The 24,087-nt window shown below is 31.5% G+C and overlaps 1 protein-coding gene across 1 annotated transcript in view; it reads left to right on the forward strand.

The window, feature by feature from the left end:
* LOC147064519 (guanylate cyclase 32E) overlaps nucleotides 1–24,087 on the forward strand; it is a 264,366-nt gene that overhangs the window by 211,174 nt on the left and 29,105 nt on the right. The window contains exons 12-17 of the mRNA XM_085957667.1: nucleotides 4,759–4,949; nucleotides 10,800–10,979; nucleotides 12,620–12,724; nucleotides 14,661–14,732; nucleotides 17,154–17,325; nucleotides 22,393–22,585. Of these exons, the coding sequence (XP_085813793.1) occupies nucleotides 4,759–4,949; nucleotides 10,800–10,979; nucleotides 12,620–12,724; nucleotides 14,661–14,732; nucleotides 17,154–17,325; nucleotides 22,393–22,585 (913 nt within the window). The remainder of the gene's footprint in view (nucleotides 1–4,758; nucleotides 4,950–10,799; nucleotides 10,980–12,619; nucleotides 12,725–14,660; nucleotides 14,733–17,153; nucleotides 17,326–22,392; nucleotides 22,586–24,087) is intronic.

Below are 24,087 nucleotides of genomic sequence, written 5' to 3' on the forward strand. Positions count from 1 at the left end.
CGAGAAACGAATGTCAGCCACTTGCTCAACCTATTAGGTCCATACTCTGGCTCATACTCATATTGTAAAACAATATATGAATACGTGTATTGATAAAGGCTCTAAGTACCAAAAAGTAGTATTGCCTGTAGTTACAAAATACCGAGTCATTGCAGTAAAATTTCATGAAGCAGACCTTTTAAAAAATGTGGTTTTACAGTGTGAAGCAATCGCGGCAGCTTCTATAATTTTAGGTATTAAGAACTCGAAAGTGTCAACACACCATCGTCAGCCATTTTATATTAAATGAGGTTGACCACTGTAGTGCTATTTGCACCATTATAACAGGCCAACGGACTTACAACGTTGACAGGTTTAAATATTTTGCTGTATTTTTTTGACTTGCTTGAGGCACTTAGACTATAGTTGAAGTTATTGTCGTTAGTATGTAGAACACTTTTCTATAAAAATGTTAGTTTTTTTGTTTTTAGTACTTAGCGCCTTAATTAATACACGTATTCATATGTACTTACAGCGTAATATCTATAATGTTAATAATCCATTTCTTTTATTAAACGAATAATTTACAAGATTTTGAGAATGAAAAAATCTATATACTTAAGTATTGGAATATACAGTTAGAATATTCAACTATAATGGTTTTGGGTGTATATTTTTGGTAGAATGTTATTATGTAAATTGGAGTGATATCTATCAAATTAGGTATATGTTATATTATTTTAATTAAAACAATTTGATAATTCAGAATCTGCATTATGTTGTAATGGTAGTTTTAGAAATCTCTACTGCTTTTTCACCATGTCACCATGACTAGGTATATGTAGTGGTTGTGTTAAAAGTGTAAACATATATGTGCACATTTTGTCTTATATTATGACAATTGTATCGCTACATTTCAAAATCAGCCAAGTCCAACTTTAGGTATTTTTTACTTTTTTGTGAATTGCTTTCTAACATTTCTGCATTATCAAAATGTGGAATTTATTAATTTTAAATATTCTATACTTGAAATAATATAAACTTTCACCTTTGTGACTGTGTATTTGAGAAAACAAAAAGACGTTTTTCTCCTATTCATCTATTATGGCCTTGGCTGATTTTGAAATCTAGCGACACACATGCAAAAAACAGCAGTCAAATATTAATTAAAAGTGTTTTTGTCTCAACTATAATTTAGTACGCTCTTCTTCTACCTAGTTCCTCAATTGTATCAATTAACAAAATATTCTTCTCTGCATAAGACATTGGCTGTTATATGTATATAATATGTACATATAGTTAATATAATGTAATATATACTTAAAGAAAATACCAAGTATGTTATTACACATATCTATAAGTCGCCCACGGTGGCCGAGCTTATAATGTCGTGGGTTCCCAAGTTTGAAGGTCTGACAAATATATTATTTTTTAATGTGTGTTTCGGGTCAGAGTATGGACCTAATAGGTAAAACAAGTGGCTAATATCCATTTCTCGTAAAATAAAAAATCTGTTAATAAATACCTCTACGCTGTGGAGGCCCATATTATGATCTTCTTAGGATCGAACACGGTCAAAAAATAAAATCAATTTGTATATAATTTACCAAATAATAGTAAAAACTCTTAAATATATAGTCTCAGATTCATATTCTGGGTCTGGAACACTTGTTCTTTTTTCAACGTGTGTTTATACTAAGAGCATAGATTGAACAAGTGGCAAACATTCATATCACGTAATAACAAAAAATAGTTACAAAACCTTTTTGTGAGGCGGCTAAGATCCACATTTAATTATAAAGTAAATAAAAAAAATGTCTTTGGTAAAACATAAATTATATTAAAATAATGTTCGGCATGATCGCTAGAAGACGACGTTGAAAGTTCATGTGATGCACACACAGCACTGGAAAGAATTTCGGACAATTGAGAATCACTGGGGATATGTTATAAGAAATACTTAATTGGCACTAGGTATTATAATTTGCTATATAAATAAAAATATTTATCAAGGCACCTAAGTATACATTGTTAATGTTTTCGTCAGATCGAAATCAGTAGGTACCCATTAAATAGCTGTAGGTATATTAGAATACTTGAATGAATGCTATCTTTTTCCTCGCGAAAACTCGTGCGATTCAAAGTGAGTCTTCTCAAATGGGCTTTTGTTTTTCTATAATAGAGCACTTAAGACATATTGATAAATTACTTTCGTTTCCAAGTTCGGAAGTAAGTTCTCTATAACATAATATCCCCTATTAAAGCATAAATATATTTACCACGACGAGAATTAATTTTAGCGGTAAATACACAAATTTACATATAGCTAGTATAAGATTTCTTATATAACGATTTGTTTCGTTGTACATAATATTATACAATAAATTATTCTTTTCTATACGGAGAGAGTTATTCATATTATTTTTGAATATAAATAAAATTAATATTAAGTATTTTTCATGAGTCACCATGTATGGCACTAATACATTTTTTTTATTACCTGTATAATAAAAATAATAAACTATTAAGTCAAAGTATTGTTTTAAAATGTTCATTCATCATTAAATATTTTAAAAATGTACATACGTCCACCAAATATAGATTCATTTACAGTAAAATTAAAAACAATCAATAATTGTAAATTAAATTGAGAAATAATAAAATAAATAAATAATCAATAATAATAATAAAAGAGTTAAACAAAATAAGTGATAAAAGGTGTAAAATTAAACCATATTACTACATATTGTCTATAAACAATAAAATAATAATTACAAAATTATTTATATACTCACAAAGTTTCCCCAAGTATATAAAATACCTCCTCCAGTCCCCTGGATACCCCAAGAGTACCTAAAACAGTGACTACATTACATCATTGGGTGTATATGCTTATTCTCTGTCTTAAGTACTCACCTGTTTTATCAGTAAATAAACGACCGATCTCAGCCATCGCTTTCAAAGCATAGGGTGCCCAGGGCCTAAATGTCTCGATATAATTAGATGACAGACAGTCGTATGTATTTTTTGGCTTTATAGACTCAGCTAAAAGAGTTATTTCGTATTTTTACTTAAATTTTAAAAATATTTTTGAATCATTCAAACCAATAACTGTTAATTGTACCGTCTAATTTAACAAAATTAATATACATTCAAATTTAACAAAATATAAATATAGATTAATGTGAAGATCAAAAATAAGAAATTGATTTATTGTGTCAAACAATTTTGTGATAAGTCAGATGTTTTACATTAGATGTTATAATAATTAAATTTGTCGGAAAATCATATAAAAAATAATTATCAGCCATCCACAATAGCGCAAATGACACTGTGCGCGCTTGTTAAGAGCGTACATAAGTGAGACGGCAAATAATTTTTAACAGTATGTGGGACGTAATTTCGGCCGCGTTGCTAGTCGGAGAGCGATAGTCGACTTGTGAGCACGTCAATTTATTTTGTGATGGCGTCGGAGGAATATATTCTTAAATCGTGTACACATGACTAAAAAACGTTCCGCATGTACATGAAAAAGAAAACATGTCAATGAATATACTATTATTATTACGAATATAATAATAAACATAACATTAAAAGGACGCATCTTGAATTTTTATGACAAATTATATTTCGTTCGGCTCGCGTCATTTGCACAACCCGCGCATCGCCTAGTCACAATCTTTTTAGACCATGCGTCAGCTGAGGTATAGCCTTAATCGAAAGGTATATAGATCGATCCCACTTTCTGCATTTAAATATGATTTAGTTTGAGAGTTTCTCGTTGCAGATTAGCGGGATTAACTCCCTCGGGAATTTTCGTGTACCGTATATAAAAAAGTTTCTTTGTTGTTTTTTAATATTATATTGAACATAAAAAGTAATAAAACTCAATATACCTACTATATCTACATATGAAAAATAATGCCAAACCTGACGTGAGACGAAAAGTCTAACATAAAAGTATCAATCATTGATAAGGTTTATAAAATAATATCAATAAAATGTATCGTCATACGACAAAATGCAAAGTTAAAACATCTGCTTATAAAAATAGTAGACACCGCTAAAATATCAATGTAGGTACATTGTTACTTTTTAGTACGTGTGTGTAGGTAACTAACTATATGCATTGACGCTGGATTTTAGAATAAAGCTTCATACTGTCATATTCGGCTACATGTAAATTGTAGGTAAAACATTTCACCATGGCACAGTTCACCGTGAGCTTTCTTATCGGAAAGAGATGACCGTATACAATACGGTAGCCAATTTTATTAGATTCAATATTGACATTAATTCAATTTTCATAGCTGATTTTACCTAACCTAATGAAAACCTAACCTAACTAAACTCACAAACAATCCAGTATATCGCCTATTTTCAAAAATTTGTTTCCTGCTGGCTTCCTGTAAAGTGTAAACCGACAAGAACCGTGTTTTATTTAGACATTAATTTTATCTCAGTACTATATGACCTAAAGAGATTGGACGGTCTTTAATATACAGCCATATATTTCCGATACATTGCACGGTGAAGTGTGATACGGCGAACTGCAAACGTAAAAGTTTCCGGACATGGTCATATTCATCTCAATTTAGGATTTTGGCTTTTATTTAATGTAGGTGACAACCCGCGGAGGATCCAAGCTTCCTCTGAAAATCTACACCATTTTCTCTTACCCTGTACCAGTAATCCACATGTCTACATCAGCTATTCTAACGTCCATATGTTGTATCACTTGTTATTGTTATAATAATTAATATTGTGTGTTTGCATCAGGTCACACGGGAGAAATAAGTGCCGGAGTGGCAGGTGGAATTCTGCTGCTGCTAGCAATGGTGTCTTTGGTGCTGTACAGAAATTGGCGTTATGAACAGGAACTGGATAGTCTTCTGTGGAAGCTGGACTTTCGGGAAATAAAACTTAACGATGAAAAAGATACCAATTCGGTCGGCGCGAAAGTGACAAGGGTAAGTTCCTAATTCTAATTACAAATATTTCGTTCGTTAAAACGTAATTAGTACCTATCCTACAACTTGATGAAATTGTAATATACCATAAGAAAGGTCGACCAATGAAACATCGTCAATTATTGATTAAACACTTTCAAGTAGTTGAGACCAAGAATTAAAAAAATATTTAAAATTATACATATTTATTTTAGAGAAATCAATCTTTTTTTAATATTTAACATAAAACACATTAAAACTATTGATTATTTAAAAAAAATATGTTAAAAACAATGAGAAAATACGATGTATTAATAAAAGGAAAGTATTTAATGGGAGCACATTTTTATAACTAGTATTATTTTAAATTTGTAATTAAATCATTGAATTAAAAAAACCATTTTCATAACTTTTAGTTAAACCAATATAAAACTATGTACCATAACTGTTTTGAATATTTCATAGTCCTAACGTATTTTTTATTTAACTTAGAAAAACATCGATTAGAAAACAATCATCATTTATATCGAATTGATATTAAAACTTAAGTCTTTCAGTGCTAAAGACGCGCTAGGCGCTTAACCATTAGTTGGCCGTTAGATATAATTAGCATGATATTTAAATGTGGTAATTAATTGGTAATTATCTGGTCAGCAGTGAATGTTAATGCGACCACTATACCATAGTTCGAATTAATATACCTAAGTAAATAAAAAAGATTTGAAGTGATAAAAATGGTTTCAAAATGTATTATTAAAAATATGTACTTATGATTTTTTTTACAAACCTACGTAGGTATTGACTATTTAAAATGAAAGTAACCTGTAAAATATATTAATTATTAGTTTTTGCTAAAAACATTACTCAAAAATCTTCGGCTTTTTTGTTACTATCATTCAAAATAGTTTCAGTAGAAAGAATCGAATTTCAAAGAATCGGGTTTATTTTGTTTTAAATTAAAATATGGAATAAAACTTCTAAAAAATAACACCTCGACTTTGATATACGATAAAAGCATTTGGAAAATAAGTTTATTTTCAAAATATACTCTTCTAGGTTAATAGAAAATTTTGCGTACTATAAGCAAGTAAGATAGCAACTCAATAAATTTCTGGCAATATTTACAAGTAATAATATAATGTTTGCTTTTCAATAGTAGATACCTGAGCAGTATATAATATTATGTACTATCTACCAGGGAGTAAGTTGTTCTCTGTTTTACCCAATTCTGCTGTGCAAACTCCATTAAATAACAAAACAAACACGTACATCTGAGATCCCATTTGGTTTTAAACACCTTAAGGTTTGACCCACACCAACCCAATTCAACCCTTTCAAATAGGATGGCTACCGCAAACCGTCACATAAGTTAGCCGACTGCGACACATTCTATTTACAGAATCGTTTATTATTTGCCTTCCGTGTATAGTATTCGTCGTGACAGCTTCGGACTCAAACTTCACATTCATAGATCGGGCCCAGAACATGATTTTGGATAAGTGTGAACTTTTAGCTATGGATTTTTATGAAGAATAGTCCTTTTCTATCGTTTGTGTTAAGTACGAAAATGACGATAACCCTAAAATGTAGCGAAGCAAAGTGTTTTGCATACCTACTATAAATTTAATTTAATTTAAAAAAAATGATTGTTTCTAATTTTTTCAATCATAAAAATGTTCGATTTAATAATAATAATTTAGAAAACTCACATATAAATGAATACTAAATTAACGCATAAAAAATACGATTTTTTTTATGAAAGTAATAATAGGATAATGTATTTTACATTACAACGTTTTTCTTTGCTCGTATTCTTATTTGTCCGGTGATTGTTTGTCCGGTACAAAACTTGCAATAGATTTTTAACTAACTTCCCGACTAGCTAGACATTTGAAACTTTTAGAATATATCAGAACACCATCTTTAAGTAGAATTTAATTCATTTTCAGTTAATTCTGTTTTTTATGAAAAGTTATTTCGTTACCACTATGCTAGGTGGTCCTAGCAACTAAATTATTAATATAATATATACGTGTGTTACTAAGGAAATCAATATGAAATGACGTTTCATTATTCAGTATTTCTATCGGGTACATTTTTTTTTTGATCGTTTAAGCTAGTCAAGTCAAGTCAAGTTTATATGATTCAACAGAAAATTGAAAAACGTTGTATATAAAAAGTTCTTTTTATCTTGTTATTATTTTATTAAATTAGCTGATTAATTAAATTACACGATTAAAAAATGTAAAATTCTAACATATTACCCACCTACATAATTTTGAAAAACCTCAAGAATAATACCTATTATGAAAATCATAGATTTTTTTATTGATTTAGATTGATTATAAATATGCATAAAAATAAATTAAAGCAAAAATGTAGTAGCTACTAAAGTTTCCATATAACAGTGGCGAAGGCTACATACTAAGCGATTATTTAAAGCCTACCTTCAAGAAAACTATATCTTCAAGTATTTATTTCAAATTTAAATACATAAATAATAGAATGGCGACTGTTCAAATTAGTCATGTTTAGAATCAAACGAAAAATTACAAGCGAGTAGCGACATCTGTTTTTATTCTTTGAATGACGATTATTGACATCATAATCGAAAATTGTTTTCTATACTTATGATGACTCATCTCTTCAGGCAAGTCTACAAAGCTGTACTGGAAAGCGCTCGAGAGACCGTTTTCAACTCTTTATGTAAATTTTATTGTCTATGCCTGCCGCTTTAAGCAAATAATAAATTAATTAATTTAAGTTATTTCAGTCAGATTATTGTTCCAAACACGGTGGTGAAGTTTTATTTTGTAAGACAAAATTCAGTGATTTATTGTGTTCTGAATGTGGATAGATTATCTTATGTTGTACCCTAAGTCATTCGTCAGTGCTTTAAATATATAAGTATTTATTAAATGTCTACTTTTCAAAATGATTTTGAAAATTGTTGTACGACAGACCACATTTTAAGAATATCATTCTCGAGTTTGACGTTTGTTAAAAAATCATATATTATCAAAGCTGGAAGCTCAAGGGTTCATTAAGGCACACAGCAAAAAAAAATATATTAGATATTATCACAACAAATTATATGATTAATATTCGTTTTTAACTGGCAGTTGTAAAATGGTTCAGTGTGTCATTGTCATTTTAGTGTGCACCTATTCATCAGTAGTAATATCGTAAGTATTATCTTCTTATCTCCCGTAAGTATACTTGACAAGTATGCTCTTTTTCTCTGATCTCCACAGCCTACCTCTTTCCAAAAGTCACCCTTCGCCACTGCCATATAATATGTATGATATTATAATAACGTCTAACAAGATAGTAAAAATATGTTTAATAATAATGATTACATAAAATAATAAAAATAATATTGGACTGAATAGGTCTCGAGTACACATATTTTGCTTTCTAGGTGTGTGCCCGTAACTAATTAAGCGGTCTATCCAACTATGATTCTTGTGAATATGTCCTAACAACGACTTCAAATTTTATTTAGAAAATGCTACGATCTTTGACCATGAACTTGACAGATTTTAAAACATTTCGGAAAGTGCAGAAATATTCGCAAGAATGACAGTTGGATCTATAGATTAATTATTGGTTTGTTAAGAGACATTGAAAGTAAAGGATTTGTGCAGCTTGAGTCCTATTATGTTAATTTTAGGTGTTCTTTCAAAATTATGTGTATAGTTTTTTTTTTATTTCTTTTAAGGCTCAAAATATTTCTTTTATGTAGGCTGCCTATAAAATCTTGTCCTTGAGAGTTACACCCTTTTATCTTGCAAAAAGTCGATAAATCCGTGCATTAAATAAATTCACCCACCTATTTACATATGCGCTATTCAGAAACCATGGTGTATATAAGTGAGTATTCACCTTATTTAGCATATGAACGGGATGTATTATAAGTTAGTAGAGTCGGGCAATTTAACGCCCCGTCAGGTCACGGCGGAAAAGCAATCTCTTCGCACGGGGGAGGTTAACGCCCCGGAAGTTTGCGCACCCTGGAAGGTTAAGGTCACACGAACGCAGCGAAACAATGAACGCCTGCCGACGCACACTTGACTTTTCCTACAGAACTTGGCCAATTAATATATTGTTTGTGTAAATCTGTTGTACGCACTTGCGAATATACTTAGTCATAAGTACCTTCTATTAAATAAGTTATTATTAATTATTATAAACCTTTCCAAAATTATCCAATGAAAACCAATTTAAAATTGAAAACGTATTATCATCACCATATAATGACATTTCTCACATATTAAATAAAAAATGTAGGTAATTTTTTGCCGATGACCTATACAAAAAATGAAGAAGGGACTGCATCGTGATTTTTTCCTTATAAATAGTTTCTTTTCTTACCTTGGCTGATATATTATTATATTTATCGACGAGCATTGGCAATATTCATGGTATTCACCAGAATCCCAAAGAAAGTGTTTTGAATCATTATTGTTTTTATTATCCAATACTGACTAGACATATTATCTATCTTTTAGTAATGTTGAAATTTAAATGCGCAATTTTTAAATGCTTCACAAAAATATACGTATTAGAAAAAAGTTAGCGTAAGGCCTCAGTGGGCAGCGTTTTATAGTGCGGAGCGTGCAGCGTGCATATTATGGGCACTTGTTTAACATACACGCCGCACGCCCCCCACTGAAGCTTTATACTTAGACCAAGTAGGATACAAACCTCACACCTTGTCACTATTCGAGTGACTGCTGAAGCCCCTGAACTACTAACTAGCCTGCCCGTGTGTATTTTTTCTGAGGTATTACAAAAAGAAACTATGATTCTCCGTACGATTCAGATAAACTAAATTCTCTTATAGTTACAACTTTCGTTATATTACATTTTAATACAACGATTTGTTTTTGTATTAAATCTTTTTATAGTTTTTAAAACATTGACACTTCTCAGCTACGTGAGGCGTCTGTTACCCGTGGCTCGCACGTCGCGACGCCGAACGCGCCGCGCCGTATTCAAACACAGAAGGAAAAACTTTGTACCGGAAGTTGTCGACGTGAGTAGAGTAGCAGGCGAAAATAAACCCGCGAAAGTGACTTCGAATTTATTGCGTCGGCTGAGATCGAATCGGCGAAACGGGCAACGCTTTTTGCTGCTTACGAATACTTTATCGATTCCTTATAATAGAATTGCACGGTCTTGTTACAAGGGCTGAATGGTTAATTTGTTTTAGCGATGGTTAAACGGACAAAGTTATCTCATTCAAACCGACCGTGAAAACTTCGGGGTTTTATTAAATTTCCATTGTTGGTATAATAGTTTTAAATACCATTCATTTCTACTTTACCCGTTCATATTAAATTTAAGCAGCATAATAATATGGAGTTTCATTTTATTATAAAAACAATGCATTTAATATTTAAAATTAAGTACCTTAATATACTTTTTCACATATTTATTTACGTTACTTCTATATTTTATATATGTATTTATATTTATACATCGACTGTAGAGTGGCAAAAGGATTTAAGTCAGTTTTTTAAAGATAGATTTTATTGTATTGTTGTTTAATTTATTAAAACGCATTTTTTGTAGTACTTATTCCACTTTTTATCAATAAATTGGGACCGGTTTCGTCCGCATCAGAGGAACATTTTTAACTCAGTTAAACAGTCAAAACAGTCAAAACAAAACCCCTAGCATGGGGGCCCGCTTCAGGATTTGGGGGCCATGGATACAACATACTTTTCAACTATTACCTTCATATTTATCATGCCAATTTGAGTAAATCATCTTCTTGTATCAGGGTATGGTTAACATGTGTTCTTTTTTCTTTCTATTTGGAGGGTTCCATTTTAAAAAAGCTCCAACCAATTTATATTTTTTTAGGCTCTTCAACCACTGATCCGCACGAGTCAAGTGTCATTAAGTTCAAATCCCGACGCGGACTTTCGATACTCATCAATCTTCACAGAAGTTGGCATCTACAAGGGAAGAGTGCTGGCCCTGAAACGCGTTAGGAAAAAATCAATTGACATCACTAGGGAAATGAAAAAGGAACTAAAGACGGTTAGTACATGAATAAGATAACAATCGATAGTCGTTGCGGTGGATTTATTAAATTAGACTTGTTTTATTTTATATTACATACTGAGACGTACAAAGCAATATTTTCTTATTGACATCCAACTAATATAAAGAAATACAAAAGGGCTTCGGATTGTACCTCTGTATTGATTGTATTCTTTTTATTATTTTTGTATACAAAGTTTATTCATACACAATGAAAATTTTATTGGAATTGAATAGTACAGTGTCTAGATCAGGGGTTGTCAACCTTTTTATACCTACCGCCCACTTTTGTTTCTCTGTTAGTAGTAAAATTTTCTAACCGCCCACCGGTTCCACAGTAATGGTGATTTATAAAGTATGGAAGTAGCTTTACTTCATAAAATTTATAAAACAGAGTTACAGCAAGTTAAAGCATATAATAATAATTACTTCCCAAATACTTTATGACTTTCGCTAAGTTTGGTAGAATAAATCTTTATAAAACAACTTACTGTAGTTAAATCTATCTTTTTATTTATACTTTGCATACATAGAAGCATAAAGTCTGATAACGTTATTAAAACCCTTACCGCCCACCATGAAAGCTGGAACGCCCACTAGTGGGCGGTAGGGACCAGTTTGACTACCCCTGGTCTAGATTCTGTAATATATTATTAAAAATTTAAAAAAATCATTAGATCCTACTTATATAATTATTTTTGTATATATTGAAAACACGATAAAGGAGCTTTTAATTTTAAAACAACTTATAACATATCCTAGTAATGATTATATAATTAATATTAATTTAACTCTTCTACATAAATATGTTTTCTGAACGTTTGTAAATTTAAACCTCAAATAATAGTACACCTATAACATTTTTCCCATTACCCATCATGTTTGTAAGTATATTGAATTTGCTCCATCGTTGATTTATTTAATGTTTTTCAAGTTTTTTTTAATTCATATATTGGATATAAAAGAATAATTTTACAAAAAATAATGAATAGATATAATAAATTATTGTTTATACCAATATTTTAAATACCCACGATGGCCGCGTGGCTTAAGCGTTGGCCTATAATGTCGTGGGTCTCAGGTTCTAATCCTGGGTCTTGCCAATACACATATTGTTTTTCAATTTGTGTATGAGTCAGAGTATTGACCTAATAGGTTGAGCAAGTGGCTGACATCCATTTCTCGTAAAAAAAAATCTGTTTATACAAACCTTCACTCTGTGGAGGCCCATATTATGATCTTATTACGATCGGACATGTTCTGAAAAAAAATATGTTACTATTGTGTTGTTAATGAATGGAGAATAATATCCTTTATCTGTTGTCAGTGGATAAAAGAAACATTTTAGGAGCAAAATTATTGTTTCATATTAATATAATATTTAAGTCATGAATTTCACAAAAGGCTAACGTGCGATTTTTTTTTGTTTCACAAAGCTTTCATTGAAATATTGCTGTCAACATTGTTATGAGGAAAAATCTCTCGGATTAAAAAAAAGCATACCTACAATAGTAATAATAATTCCCAAATTCAGTCGGTAGTATTTTTTTTCATTTTCCACATCGATATTTCATTCTTCCAATTCTTTTCTTTTGTGCAAAAAAAGCGAGCGCTAATAAATATTTTCCCACCGACAGATGCGAGATCTGCGCCACGATAATCTCAACGGATTTATAGGCGCGTGCACAGAATCGCCCAATATTTGCATAGTTACAGAATATTGCAATAGGGGTAGCCTCAAGGTAAGATTTTATATTCCAATATATTATTGTATTTAGAAATAATATTGGTGGTAGTTAATTAAACAATGAAAATAACTGAGGAAGCGAGAACACAAGAAATTCAAGTTACGTTGAAAACGTTTGCAGGGACTGTCCATATTATTCATATTCATGTTCATGATCATTTCTAAATCATGAAACATCTATTCTGATGTCATAAAATGATTTGTCAAAACGGAGATTGTTTTCAAAACTAAATTGGTGGAAATTAGATAACATGTTATTCAGATATCTTACAGTACCTACTCCTACCTATATACCAAAAGTTAACCACGTTTTTAAGTTTTGTACTTAAACTATTGTCAATGTCGTATAAGAAGGAAACTGCTCTTGCGTATCTATTCTATACACAAGGTTGCTATCGGTGACTATCGAGGGTAGTCTATCATATTTATGTATTGAGGTATTATAATTGTTAGAATAAGACGTCTAAACTGTCTATCTCGCTCTAAAAGTTAACACAGCCAAGAGCCGTGCTGTAACACTTATTGTAACAATTATAATATCCCAATATATAAATATGATAAACCATCCTCGATAGCCGTCGATAGCAAGTTTGCGTGTAGAATAGATGCGCTGGTCATTATTGTAAAATGTGAATTAGGTGCATCGATTTTAATTAGGGAAATGTTGTATAACATAATATGCAGATATATAAGTAAGTAAGTACCTACTTGTATTTTTAAAACTTAAGAATATTTTTTTGAGTGACAAATTAATTCAATTAATATAGGTAGATATAAGAACCGTCTAATTATGATAACCGTCCATATTTCAATATTAATTAATAACGTCAAGTGTTTTTTAGTTTCCTATTTAGAGCATATTTTAGATTTAAAATCGGAACTATAATCCCATTTCTATTAGCCGTTTAACCAAGTTTTGCAATAATTGTATGAAAAATAAAACTGGACATACAAAGTTGGTGAAATTTTGTTTATATCACTTTAATGAAACAAATTTTGTAAATATTTTTTTCAAACTTTTCACGTATGGTTTTAACGTGTTTTCGCCGTATCACCAAATTTTTCATTGAAGACAACACAATTCTAATTTACTATATACCTACTAAGTTTTATCATGCAAATAAATATGTGCGTAGTGCAGAGTGGAGAGTGATTGAAGTAGCTGATATGTAGCTATTAAATTTAAAATAATATAATGTGTGACTCGTTTAGATTATATATCATTATTTTTTAAACACTTTTACCCACTGCGGACCATGAAAATTTAGAAAATGGGCAATTGGGCCTTTTTTTCAAATCGGTTGTGCACCACTGCAACAGATCATTACAATTTGCGAATATTATGTACGTATGTTTTGTTGGATTTTGACTCAGATCGGTTTTTGTTATAAGAAGTCTCAAAATATTAATTATGTGTTCTTGAAATATACAATCTCATTCACATTTAAATTTTAACTTTGAAATCATTTTTATTTAAAGCTGTTGTCCATTCAGTTCATTATTATATTAAAATAATTAAGTTTACTTCTCTTGCAGTTCAAATTTTATTATGTATTTCATTTCAAATTGCTGACTATTTATTATCATAGAACTTTATGGATTCACAAGTCGCATTCTTAGTGTTCAATTTAACATCCCGTAAAAGTATAAATTTTCAGTCGTTATATTGTTTGACCGCAATACCACAGATATGAATAATTATTCAATTGTTATTATTTATTATAGCTCTCATATACTTCCGGTTAAGCCCTTAAAATTTAATGCCCGTAATAATGAGCTTTTCCATTATTAATTATTATACCAACACAAACTTATTATAGGTACTAAAACTCTAGTAATACAGTAGGTACTAATATTCGTCGAAGTCAAGAAATGTTGTGATTTTAATGTGACATTTTTCTTGTAATACCTAATAAAACTATTTCTTTCAGGATATATTGGATAATGAAGATGTGAAGCTGGATAATATGTTTATTGCTTCATTGGTTGGTGATATAATACGGGTAAGTACATTTTTAGAATAGCAACTTTCAAAATGCTTTAAAACTATAACGAAAGCAATAAAATGATTTCTTAGGACTAAAATTATTTTTAAATAAAATAAAATTTATTAGTGGTATTAGATTATTATTAAAATGTCATGTTAAATTTCAGCATAATTAAAGCACGTCAGCAAAAGTTATTCCGTAACAAAGCCACAATACTTTTTTGTAGTAGAAAGGAAAAATGTACGAAAGACCAATAAAACTATTATTTCGAATTACTCTAATGTATACTTTCAAATTGTCACTTACGCCCTTTTGGTTTTGCAAAGTAGTAAGAAAACTCACAATTCCGACATTTTTTCATCACCAAAGAAGTAAATTTGATCATAAAATCGGTTTTTTCATCCGGTTCAATGGTTATTGAGATTTTAAAAATGAAAGAATTTTTCGTCTCATAACATCTGTAAGGAAAAGGAAAAGGGAGCATGCAAGATTCTATATTGGTAGATTTTTTTATATGAATTTTTAGTTCACTAATTTAGCAGCATTAACGCATTATGGTTATTTTAGTATATTCAATTCACTTTCAATTGTTTACACTAATCTTCCTTTTCCATTTGCCTTCATACAACATTATAATAAAATTATTACAATGATAAAGTATAACCTGACAGCTGATGTTAACATCGTGTCAGCGACATTTCATAATAATGTCAAAACCACTGTAAACAGTGTAAACATTTGAAAAACAAAAATTCCCAATAAATAGATATTAATGACAATGGAATCAGAACGTACGACGAGCAATATTTATTGAGTATAATTTGAAGAGAAGTAGCCAGCGAAAGTAATAAGCTAATAACTTGTATAAGCGCACTCAAATATCAAAGAACTATTGAAACTTGGCAATCCTGGCGAGTGAGTTTTCTTTACTTTACGATGCGACGACAAGATAATATATAGAGAAAGGGAAAAGTGTTCGCAAACAGCCGCCAGTCGAGATATTTCTATTTTCTCTTCATTTTGTTCAGCACTCAGATTTTTTCTATGATATTACGAAATACAACTCAATTTGTAAAATTTACTCGATTACCGATAACTGTACCTATTACCTTGCATTTCTGGTTAATCTAACATTGTAATTAACCTGTAATTGGCCTAAGGCAAAATAACTGAAACGAAACATTATTAATTCGAATATAAATATATTATTATTATTACAAATGTATAAATTGTATTTATCTGTATGTGTGTGTGTAAAACATGTTAATAAATGAGATTCAATGATGACTATTTCATGGCATTTCAATATGTAAAAAATCATAGTTAGTTTCGTTGTACTTACAAAACACACTGGCACACCTTGTCCAGATGGTGCGTGTCTCACCGCGCTTTACGCGCGAATACCAAATGTGTGCTGCGTTCATATAACGCGTTTTATAAGCGTTAGTTTACAAGTATTCAATATGAGACGCAACAATAATCAAATAATTGTTGCAATTATTGTCGCCTCACCTCAACTCACCTGTAATACGCACGTACATGAGAATCTAGCGACTGCATGCGCTTGTCGCGCGACCAATGACATGGCGCGAGTACATGTGGACGCCTCAATGAGGTCACATGTACCTGGAGTACGCACGAGTCAAATCGCGCGATCTGGACAAGGCCTTACGTATACCTATTCAAATTAATTATCTACTCGTATAATGAAACTGACTTATACGACACACTTATCAGTACATTATCATTATCAACTCAATTAATTATTATTAATCATAAGCAGGTAGTAAATTTCTTTGACCTATAATCCGAACCCCAATTATTTGTTTATGTCATACGATTGTATATGAATCAATTATGTATTTTCAACACGGATAGAAAAATGAATGTTTATACAAAATATAAAATGTTTGTTTTATCATATAAACAACGAGCATTAATTAGTCTGCAATATACCTATTCTATAATCAGTGGGTCTATTCTATACTTATCGAACACTAAATTGATAAATAGTATCAAACTTAGGGTAGGTTTGTATCAAAATATTAGCACTTATTGTAACAATTACACGAAGCCGGTTTTTATTGTTGCAATAAGTGCGATATTTTAACAGCAGCAAGATAGGTGCTGTTAAAATATAGCACTTCTTGCAACAATAAAAACCGGCTTCGTGTAATTGTTACAATAAGTGCTAATATTTTGATACAAACCTACCCTAAGTTTGATAATATTTTTCACTTTATCACTTTAGCGGTCAATAAGCATAGAATAGACCCACTGGTGTATACGTCTTTATGAAAGAAAAAAAATCTTTTAATTTTCTCGTCTTATACATATTTTTATTTTTTTTTAATTTTCTTAGTGAGAATTTACAATATATTTTTTAATTCGTATATAAATATGACATTAATTAAATAGTATTTATCATGATTATAGGGTATGAGCTACTTACACGAATCACCGCTGCGATATCACGGAGCTTTGCAGTCTTCAAACTGCCTCGTAGACTCGCGATGGGTCGTGAAACTTTCTGACTTTGGTCTTGAAGCTTTCAGAAGAGGTGAAGAGGCTCCAGTTGAACCAGCGATGGTACAAGCAAGATTAGAAGGTATATTTATGTGTGTTTTCATTCTCGAATGATTATATTTTTAAAATCTTGTTTTTTTTAATATTACCTACTCTTTACCTAAGCGTTCAGTATTTGTTGATAGTTCACGTGTAAATTATATGTGCCTATACTAAAATCATAATAATATATTGTATCATGCTGCTTTAGGTAAAGGGGCCAAAGGGCATTTCACGATATTATTTTAGCGTCATACGAATATAGGGATAAACAGAAAGGGGGGTTAAAACAAAGTGAGTCATAGAACGGCGACACGTTTATAAACTCTCTTAGGGTAGATGATTAGCTGGCATATTATGCGATTTGCCACATACTCATGTTCATTTTCTTTGAATTATACCATATCTATAGCACCACAGATTTAAACTAACCTTAAAACATGATTACTACTCTGTTACTAATGTCATCATCGTCATCATCAGCCGGGGTCGATCCAATGCTAGATAAAGGCCTCACATAGCACTTTTCACTATTTTAGGGCTCTTGTTCTTCGCTGCTAAGTGTATTTTTATGAGTTCTTTGATTCAGTATATTTTAGGCCGTGGTCGTTTGGTTCCCTTGGGGTACCACTCTATGACTACAAATATACATTTTATCCAGCGCTTTTCCACTCATCGAGCAAAATATCTAGCCCATAGCCATTTCATAATCTTGGCTACCTCTTTCACATCGCATACTTTTGTCTGCCTCATTATCCTCGAAGTTTTTGAATTTCTCTTAAATTTAGGGTCCATGTTTCACATATATTTTACAATACTTTACGATTTAGATAGTGAGAGTTCACCTTTAAAGATACTATACAGGCACCCAAATTCGCCCCATTACAGTTTTATTCTGCAAGTTATCCATGATATATAAATTGACATTAATTTGTTGTCCAATATAGACGTAGTTGTTGATCCACTCGACTTGAGTGCCATTGATTAAGATTTCTTTGAGTGCTTTGGTTTCTTTAGTATCATTTGTCATCCTTTATCACAATTATTCCTCTATTGCTAATGAATGTGTGTGCTATGAATACATTTTTTTCAGCAATCTCAGATTTTCTATAATCCCATTTGAATCTTTTCCGCATCCCGAAGAAGTTGCTTAATAGATGTTTTTACTAGAAATGGGTATTAGCTACTTTCTAAGTCCAAAATAATGTGAATTTGACAGACACGGGATTTGAACTTTTAACCGCTTGTCCATCGCGGGCACCTTGCCATCCAGGGCCGACATATTAAATAGAATAAATCTACTAACAAAAATCCGATGGATAATTGTAAGATACGAGTATTATAATAAACATCGCGTATTTCAAAAATTATTTTTTTTGAAAACATCTCATGCTAGTGTTTATATACACTAGAAAAAACCATTTTGTAGAAAACAAAATACCACGCGACTTGAACCTGCATATGCTGGATTCGCGCCAGTATGCTTTTCCAATTAAGCTACTGGCATCTTACTGAACCACGATGATTTTAACTAGTAGTTGTTATGTTAGATGAAATGCTTATCGAATTGCGTTATAAAATGATTTTTTATAGTGTGTACATGCATGAGATATTTTCAAATAATGGATATTCAGTATATAGAATGTTACATTCTCAAATCTTGTCTTATTCGTTGAATAAGAGAAATAGTTTATTAAATAAAAATTTTATTTATATTCAGACTGGCAGCATGAATCACAATACAATTAATATCCTTTTTCAAAATCAATTATGTCCAATTCACCTTTGTATAATGTCATATTATAATATTATATTGTAAATGCGTATTAGGTAACTTAAAGGCTATTTTTTTTAAAATAAAGGGTATTTTTTGCAAAACAAACTAACATTTTAAGACTACGCATTCACTTTTGTTAGGGTACTTGTAAATGAGAACTTATCTGACATTAATGTTTACATATGAATCACCCATAACGACCGCCGAACCACAGCCGATAGTGACAAATAAAATTCAAGAGACAACCTGTGACCGCCCCTACCTTGAGCCGCCCAGTACGCCGCACACAATGCATAATATTATAAGGATGTGGCGTCTCTGTTGCTGTGAATACACACCTTATGATATTAACATCAAAGCTCGTCAAATCTAATTAACCATAACGCTTTAGGCCTACAAGCTTCAAAGCATTATTGCTATACTAAAGTTTCACTATGCAATGTGCTATGTTGTGTTTTGATTACGCAATTCGTGCACTTAATAGGTTGTCACCAGTATTTGGGAAAATATTATTAAACCGCATTTACTGGCTATACCATTATTCTGCTCGAACATTTGCAATTCAATAAATCGTCTCTGTTCTGGCAGAACACACTAACTGGAGAATACTAGTTTTGAGTAATTTGACTTTGAAATTGTTAAAATGTTTGAAATGGTCTATCATGTGAGTTTATTAAGTAATCGTAAAAAGGATGACTTTAAAATAAAGATGTTTATTTATTAAGAAGGTTTCCAGACGGTAAAGTTTGAAATAAGAAACATTTTGGTAAAACTAACTCAATATGTAATTTTTTCGAATTAGTGTCTTCTGCCAGAACAGTGACGAAATAAACATATGGATAGTGACGTAAATTAACGTATTCCCAACAGAGAATCTGTGTTAAATAACTAACTATAAGTCATACGTAATTAATAATAATATTATAACCCTGTATCGAACCCCATTAAACCCTTAAATAAACTTGCTTAAGTATATTTAAAATTTCTGCTATTTAAAAATTAGATTTGTGTGCATTTTTTCCGTTACTTTTCCTTTACAGAAACAAAACCCCTTTCCGTTAATTTCAATTTCAATTTATTTATTTTTTTAACATATTATGGACATTACAAATTATAAGTTTAAGACGTTCACAACATGACATTTAGAAACAAAGATATATAAATATAACAGTATTACATAAAAAAAGAGATAGATCAGTAGGTAAATTAGATAGGTACAAGGAAGTACACCGGATGAGTTAAGCAGACCCTATTTTAAGAATTTATAAAACCACCTAAACTCATTCTCACGTAGGTGGAATATATCAACACCCGAACCAATTTCGTTGAACATGGTTATCGCCCTCCCAATTGGTTGGTTATGCACCTTGGGAGAATAAACAACTGATGGTCTCTATTTCTAAGATAGTTATCAGGGACACACAGGTCAACACTGCCCAGAATGGCAGAGTTCTCATTTATACCTCGTATAAGTCGAAAAAAATACGTAGCTAAATAAAGATTTCTTCTAAATTGCAGGGCTATAATTCAGCTGAGGCATGGTCTAAAAAGATCGTGACTATGCGACGCGCTGATTGTGCAAATGACACGTGCCGAACAAAACATAATTTGTCATAAAAATTCAACATGCGTCCATTTAATGTTATGTTTATTGTTATATTTGTAATAATAATAATATATTCATTGACATGTTTTATTTTTCGAGTACATGTGTAACGTTTTTTAGTTATCTTTACACGATATAAGAATATATTTCTCCGACGCCATCACAAAACAAATTGACGTGCTCACACCGCGACTACCGCTCTCTGATTGACGACGAGTGCGAAATTTCGTCCCACCTATTTTTGAAAATTATTTTCCGTTTAACTTATGTATGCTCTTAAGTCATTTTGAAAGTACAATGATTTTTCAAACAACACAGGTATTTACTGTAATATTAGCCATTGTGTGTACTTACATTAATATATTGCGTTCACATAATATACAGCTTCAATTTTACAACGTTTTTTCTCCTATATTCTTTATGTGAGTGTATTTATGGATTTTTTTCTGACAAGTTAAAGGTATTCTGAACTGCTATACTGACGCACTCGTCACTTCCCTCTTTGTTTTTGTGTCTGATCTAAGAACAAAGAAGAAAGTGAGGAATACGGCCGTTGCGTGGCGCTCGCATCGATTTGCTATTGAAGTGTTTTTCGGGGTGTCCTCGTATTGTCTATTATTCACCAACTTCTCACAATGTGTGAAGTGACTTCAGATACATTTTACAAAGATTGGTTGTAAATTATTTGAACAATAAAGGAGTGAAAATATATAAGAGATCTTTTGAAGAGTATTACGAAAATATTTATTCCAATCTTTGATGTTTTAAATCTTTTTGCTGCGCTATAGAGACGCCATTACTGACCACTTTTAGATTTTACTCACTTACCCCTTAGCAATATTAGGGATAGTCAAACCTCATTTGGCTCCATACCATGCATATCAATAGATCGCCCAATGAACGGCCCCGATTGCCTTACGAGTCAAAACATAATATGTACTAGTCAAACTTATACTAATTGGGTGCAATTTTTAGTGGACTGTTATTGGAAGGGAATGATTTGGATGCTAGGGGGGCTTTTACAGGGATTTCAAACACTAACCTTTAATGTTGATAAGGCGGGCACGCTGGGCTGACTCTTTGTTCCCGCACTCTCCACTAATACTATCACTCTCGCGCGATAACTTCTTGTTGAGTTGAAGATATGGTTGGGTAATGAGTTTATGATTATTTATGAATTACGGTGATTGACGTGGAATCGGGCGAACCGTAATTCGTAGTTGAATTACTTCTTTGATGACACTAGGGTCAAACGAGTACACGTCTTGACGCGTTCATGGTCTACAGATAACTGCCTGTCATTTATATATTAATGTGTTTGGTAATGCAGTACCTGGATGGCGGCAATAATTATAGACGTGGGTAGGGAATTTATATGAGATTCGCGCTATCATAATTGGCCCAAACACTAATTTAGGTAAATGCCTATCCCATATGGTAAATTAATGATTCCAATGCACATAATATGCATTTCAAAATATGTTAATAATTAATTATTAAGTGAGATTATTCCTCCCAGTGAGCGGGAACTAAAGCCCGCGGAAATATAGAGTCGATACTACAACTGGACGTTTGAAAAAATGCATTCCTTATAAAATAATATTATGTTAACACTCGTATAACTTGTACACTAGTGGTCTATGTGTTCGTCTTAGAAGCCAAAAGAGTAATTTACCTTTTGTCGATTTTTATCGCAATCTATTAGCATCGGATAATTATTTATGCAGGTCTCATGTACCGGTCTCCCGAGGCACTGCGGATAGGCGAAGGTGCAGGATCACCACGAGGAGACGTCTACTCGTTTGGTTTGCTGCTCTACGAGATGCACACACGGCGAGGTCCATACGGAGAGCAGACCCTGACGCCAGCAGAAATCTTGGCCAGGGTTGCTGAACCGTTTCCAGGAATGGCCCCGTTCAGGTAAACACACTTTTATTTATTGCATTAATTATTCCTTTCTTGACGACAATTATTGTTAGTATTGGTTAATTATAGTCATATTCACATTACCACATCGTTTTATAGAATAAAACTTTCTTTAATCGTTGCCTTTAGCAGAAATTTAATTAAATAATAACATATTCAATAATAAATGTAAAATTCTATTTTACCAATCGATAATGTAAAGCAGCGCTTCTCAAAATTTTTTTGCGACGGAAAACTTTGTTCGGTAGTTAAATAATACATTTTTTTAATGAGAAATATAATAATATCGTTTTGATTTGAGAAAAAAATAGATTGATTTTATATAAAATTTGAATTTATTTATGAAGTATATTTCTCCATTCTGTATATTTGACTAAATTTTCTTTCCGCTTTTCATGAGGACGAAGTAGCGAGCTTTCGCCAAAACATATTATATTTTTTAACAATACATATATGAACAATTATTATACATATACCTACCTATTATAATATTATAGGCCACCATTTAGATATTGTTATACTTAACACATAGGTAGGTACTATAAATCTAATAACTAGTAAAAAAAATATAATCACATAAACTTTAAAAAAGCTTCTTTTTAAGAACATTGAAGACTTCATCTCTATCCTAAGTACCCCTCAAGTACCTCTGACCCACATAGCCGTACTTAAAGTGGGGTATCTACTTATTTTAGGGATCTCATTCTTTTTCCAGCGAGCTTACCACCTTCAGATTATTAAGTCTTTTGGAGAGAGCTTTTGGGGTTCCCTTAGAGATAACATTATCATACCGCATGACTAATCTGACCTAGCTTACATATTTTGCTCTAAATCCTCTTATCTGGTAGATAGTTCACTGTCTTTAGTTAGTCATTTAAAAATGTTATACTAAAATACTACACTATACATAAAAATAAAATTTAGTTGATTAATTGAGTTAACGTTTACTTGGTAGAATTACAAAAAGATAATATAAATTATATTCAATTCTACAGATTGGTTTATTAGTCACTAGTTATTTTGATTGTTATTATATAAAAAAGTGTAACGATTACATTATTTATATTTTTCTTGATTTATCTGACTGTATTACAGCGCAACATAGCATAGTACACACACGCACACACACACCCTGTCTGTCAAAATTATGCACAGCACAGAACAAACACACGCACTCTCTCTGTCTGCGCATTGAACATATTGAATGCATCGTCAAGAATGTTGATAGGTGGCACTGGCGCCTATTTTTTCTAGTCGTCTATAATGGTGGTAATTATCAGTGGCGAAGGGTGGATGTGATGCGAAACGTGTTTGTTTTCATTGAACTAAGACTACAATGTGTAGATAGTGTTTGTTAGTTTTAAAATTCAATTAAACCCTGCCTAATCCAAACCCTAGTAGGCAATAGTAAAAAATATTCTTTTATCTATCAAATATCTATAATAATTATGCCATTAAAACATACATAATTTTAGATATTTTATAGACAGAAAAAT

This window comes from Rhyacophila brunnea, unplaced genomic scaffold (genome assembly GCF_057557595.1).
Source record: "Rhyacophila brunnea isolate RB1 unplaced genomic scaffold, BYU_Rbru_1.0 scaffold_7, whole genome shotgun sequence".
NCBI lineage: Eukaryota > Metazoa > Arthropoda > Insecta > Trichoptera > Rhyacophilidae > Rhyacophila > Rhyacophila brunnea.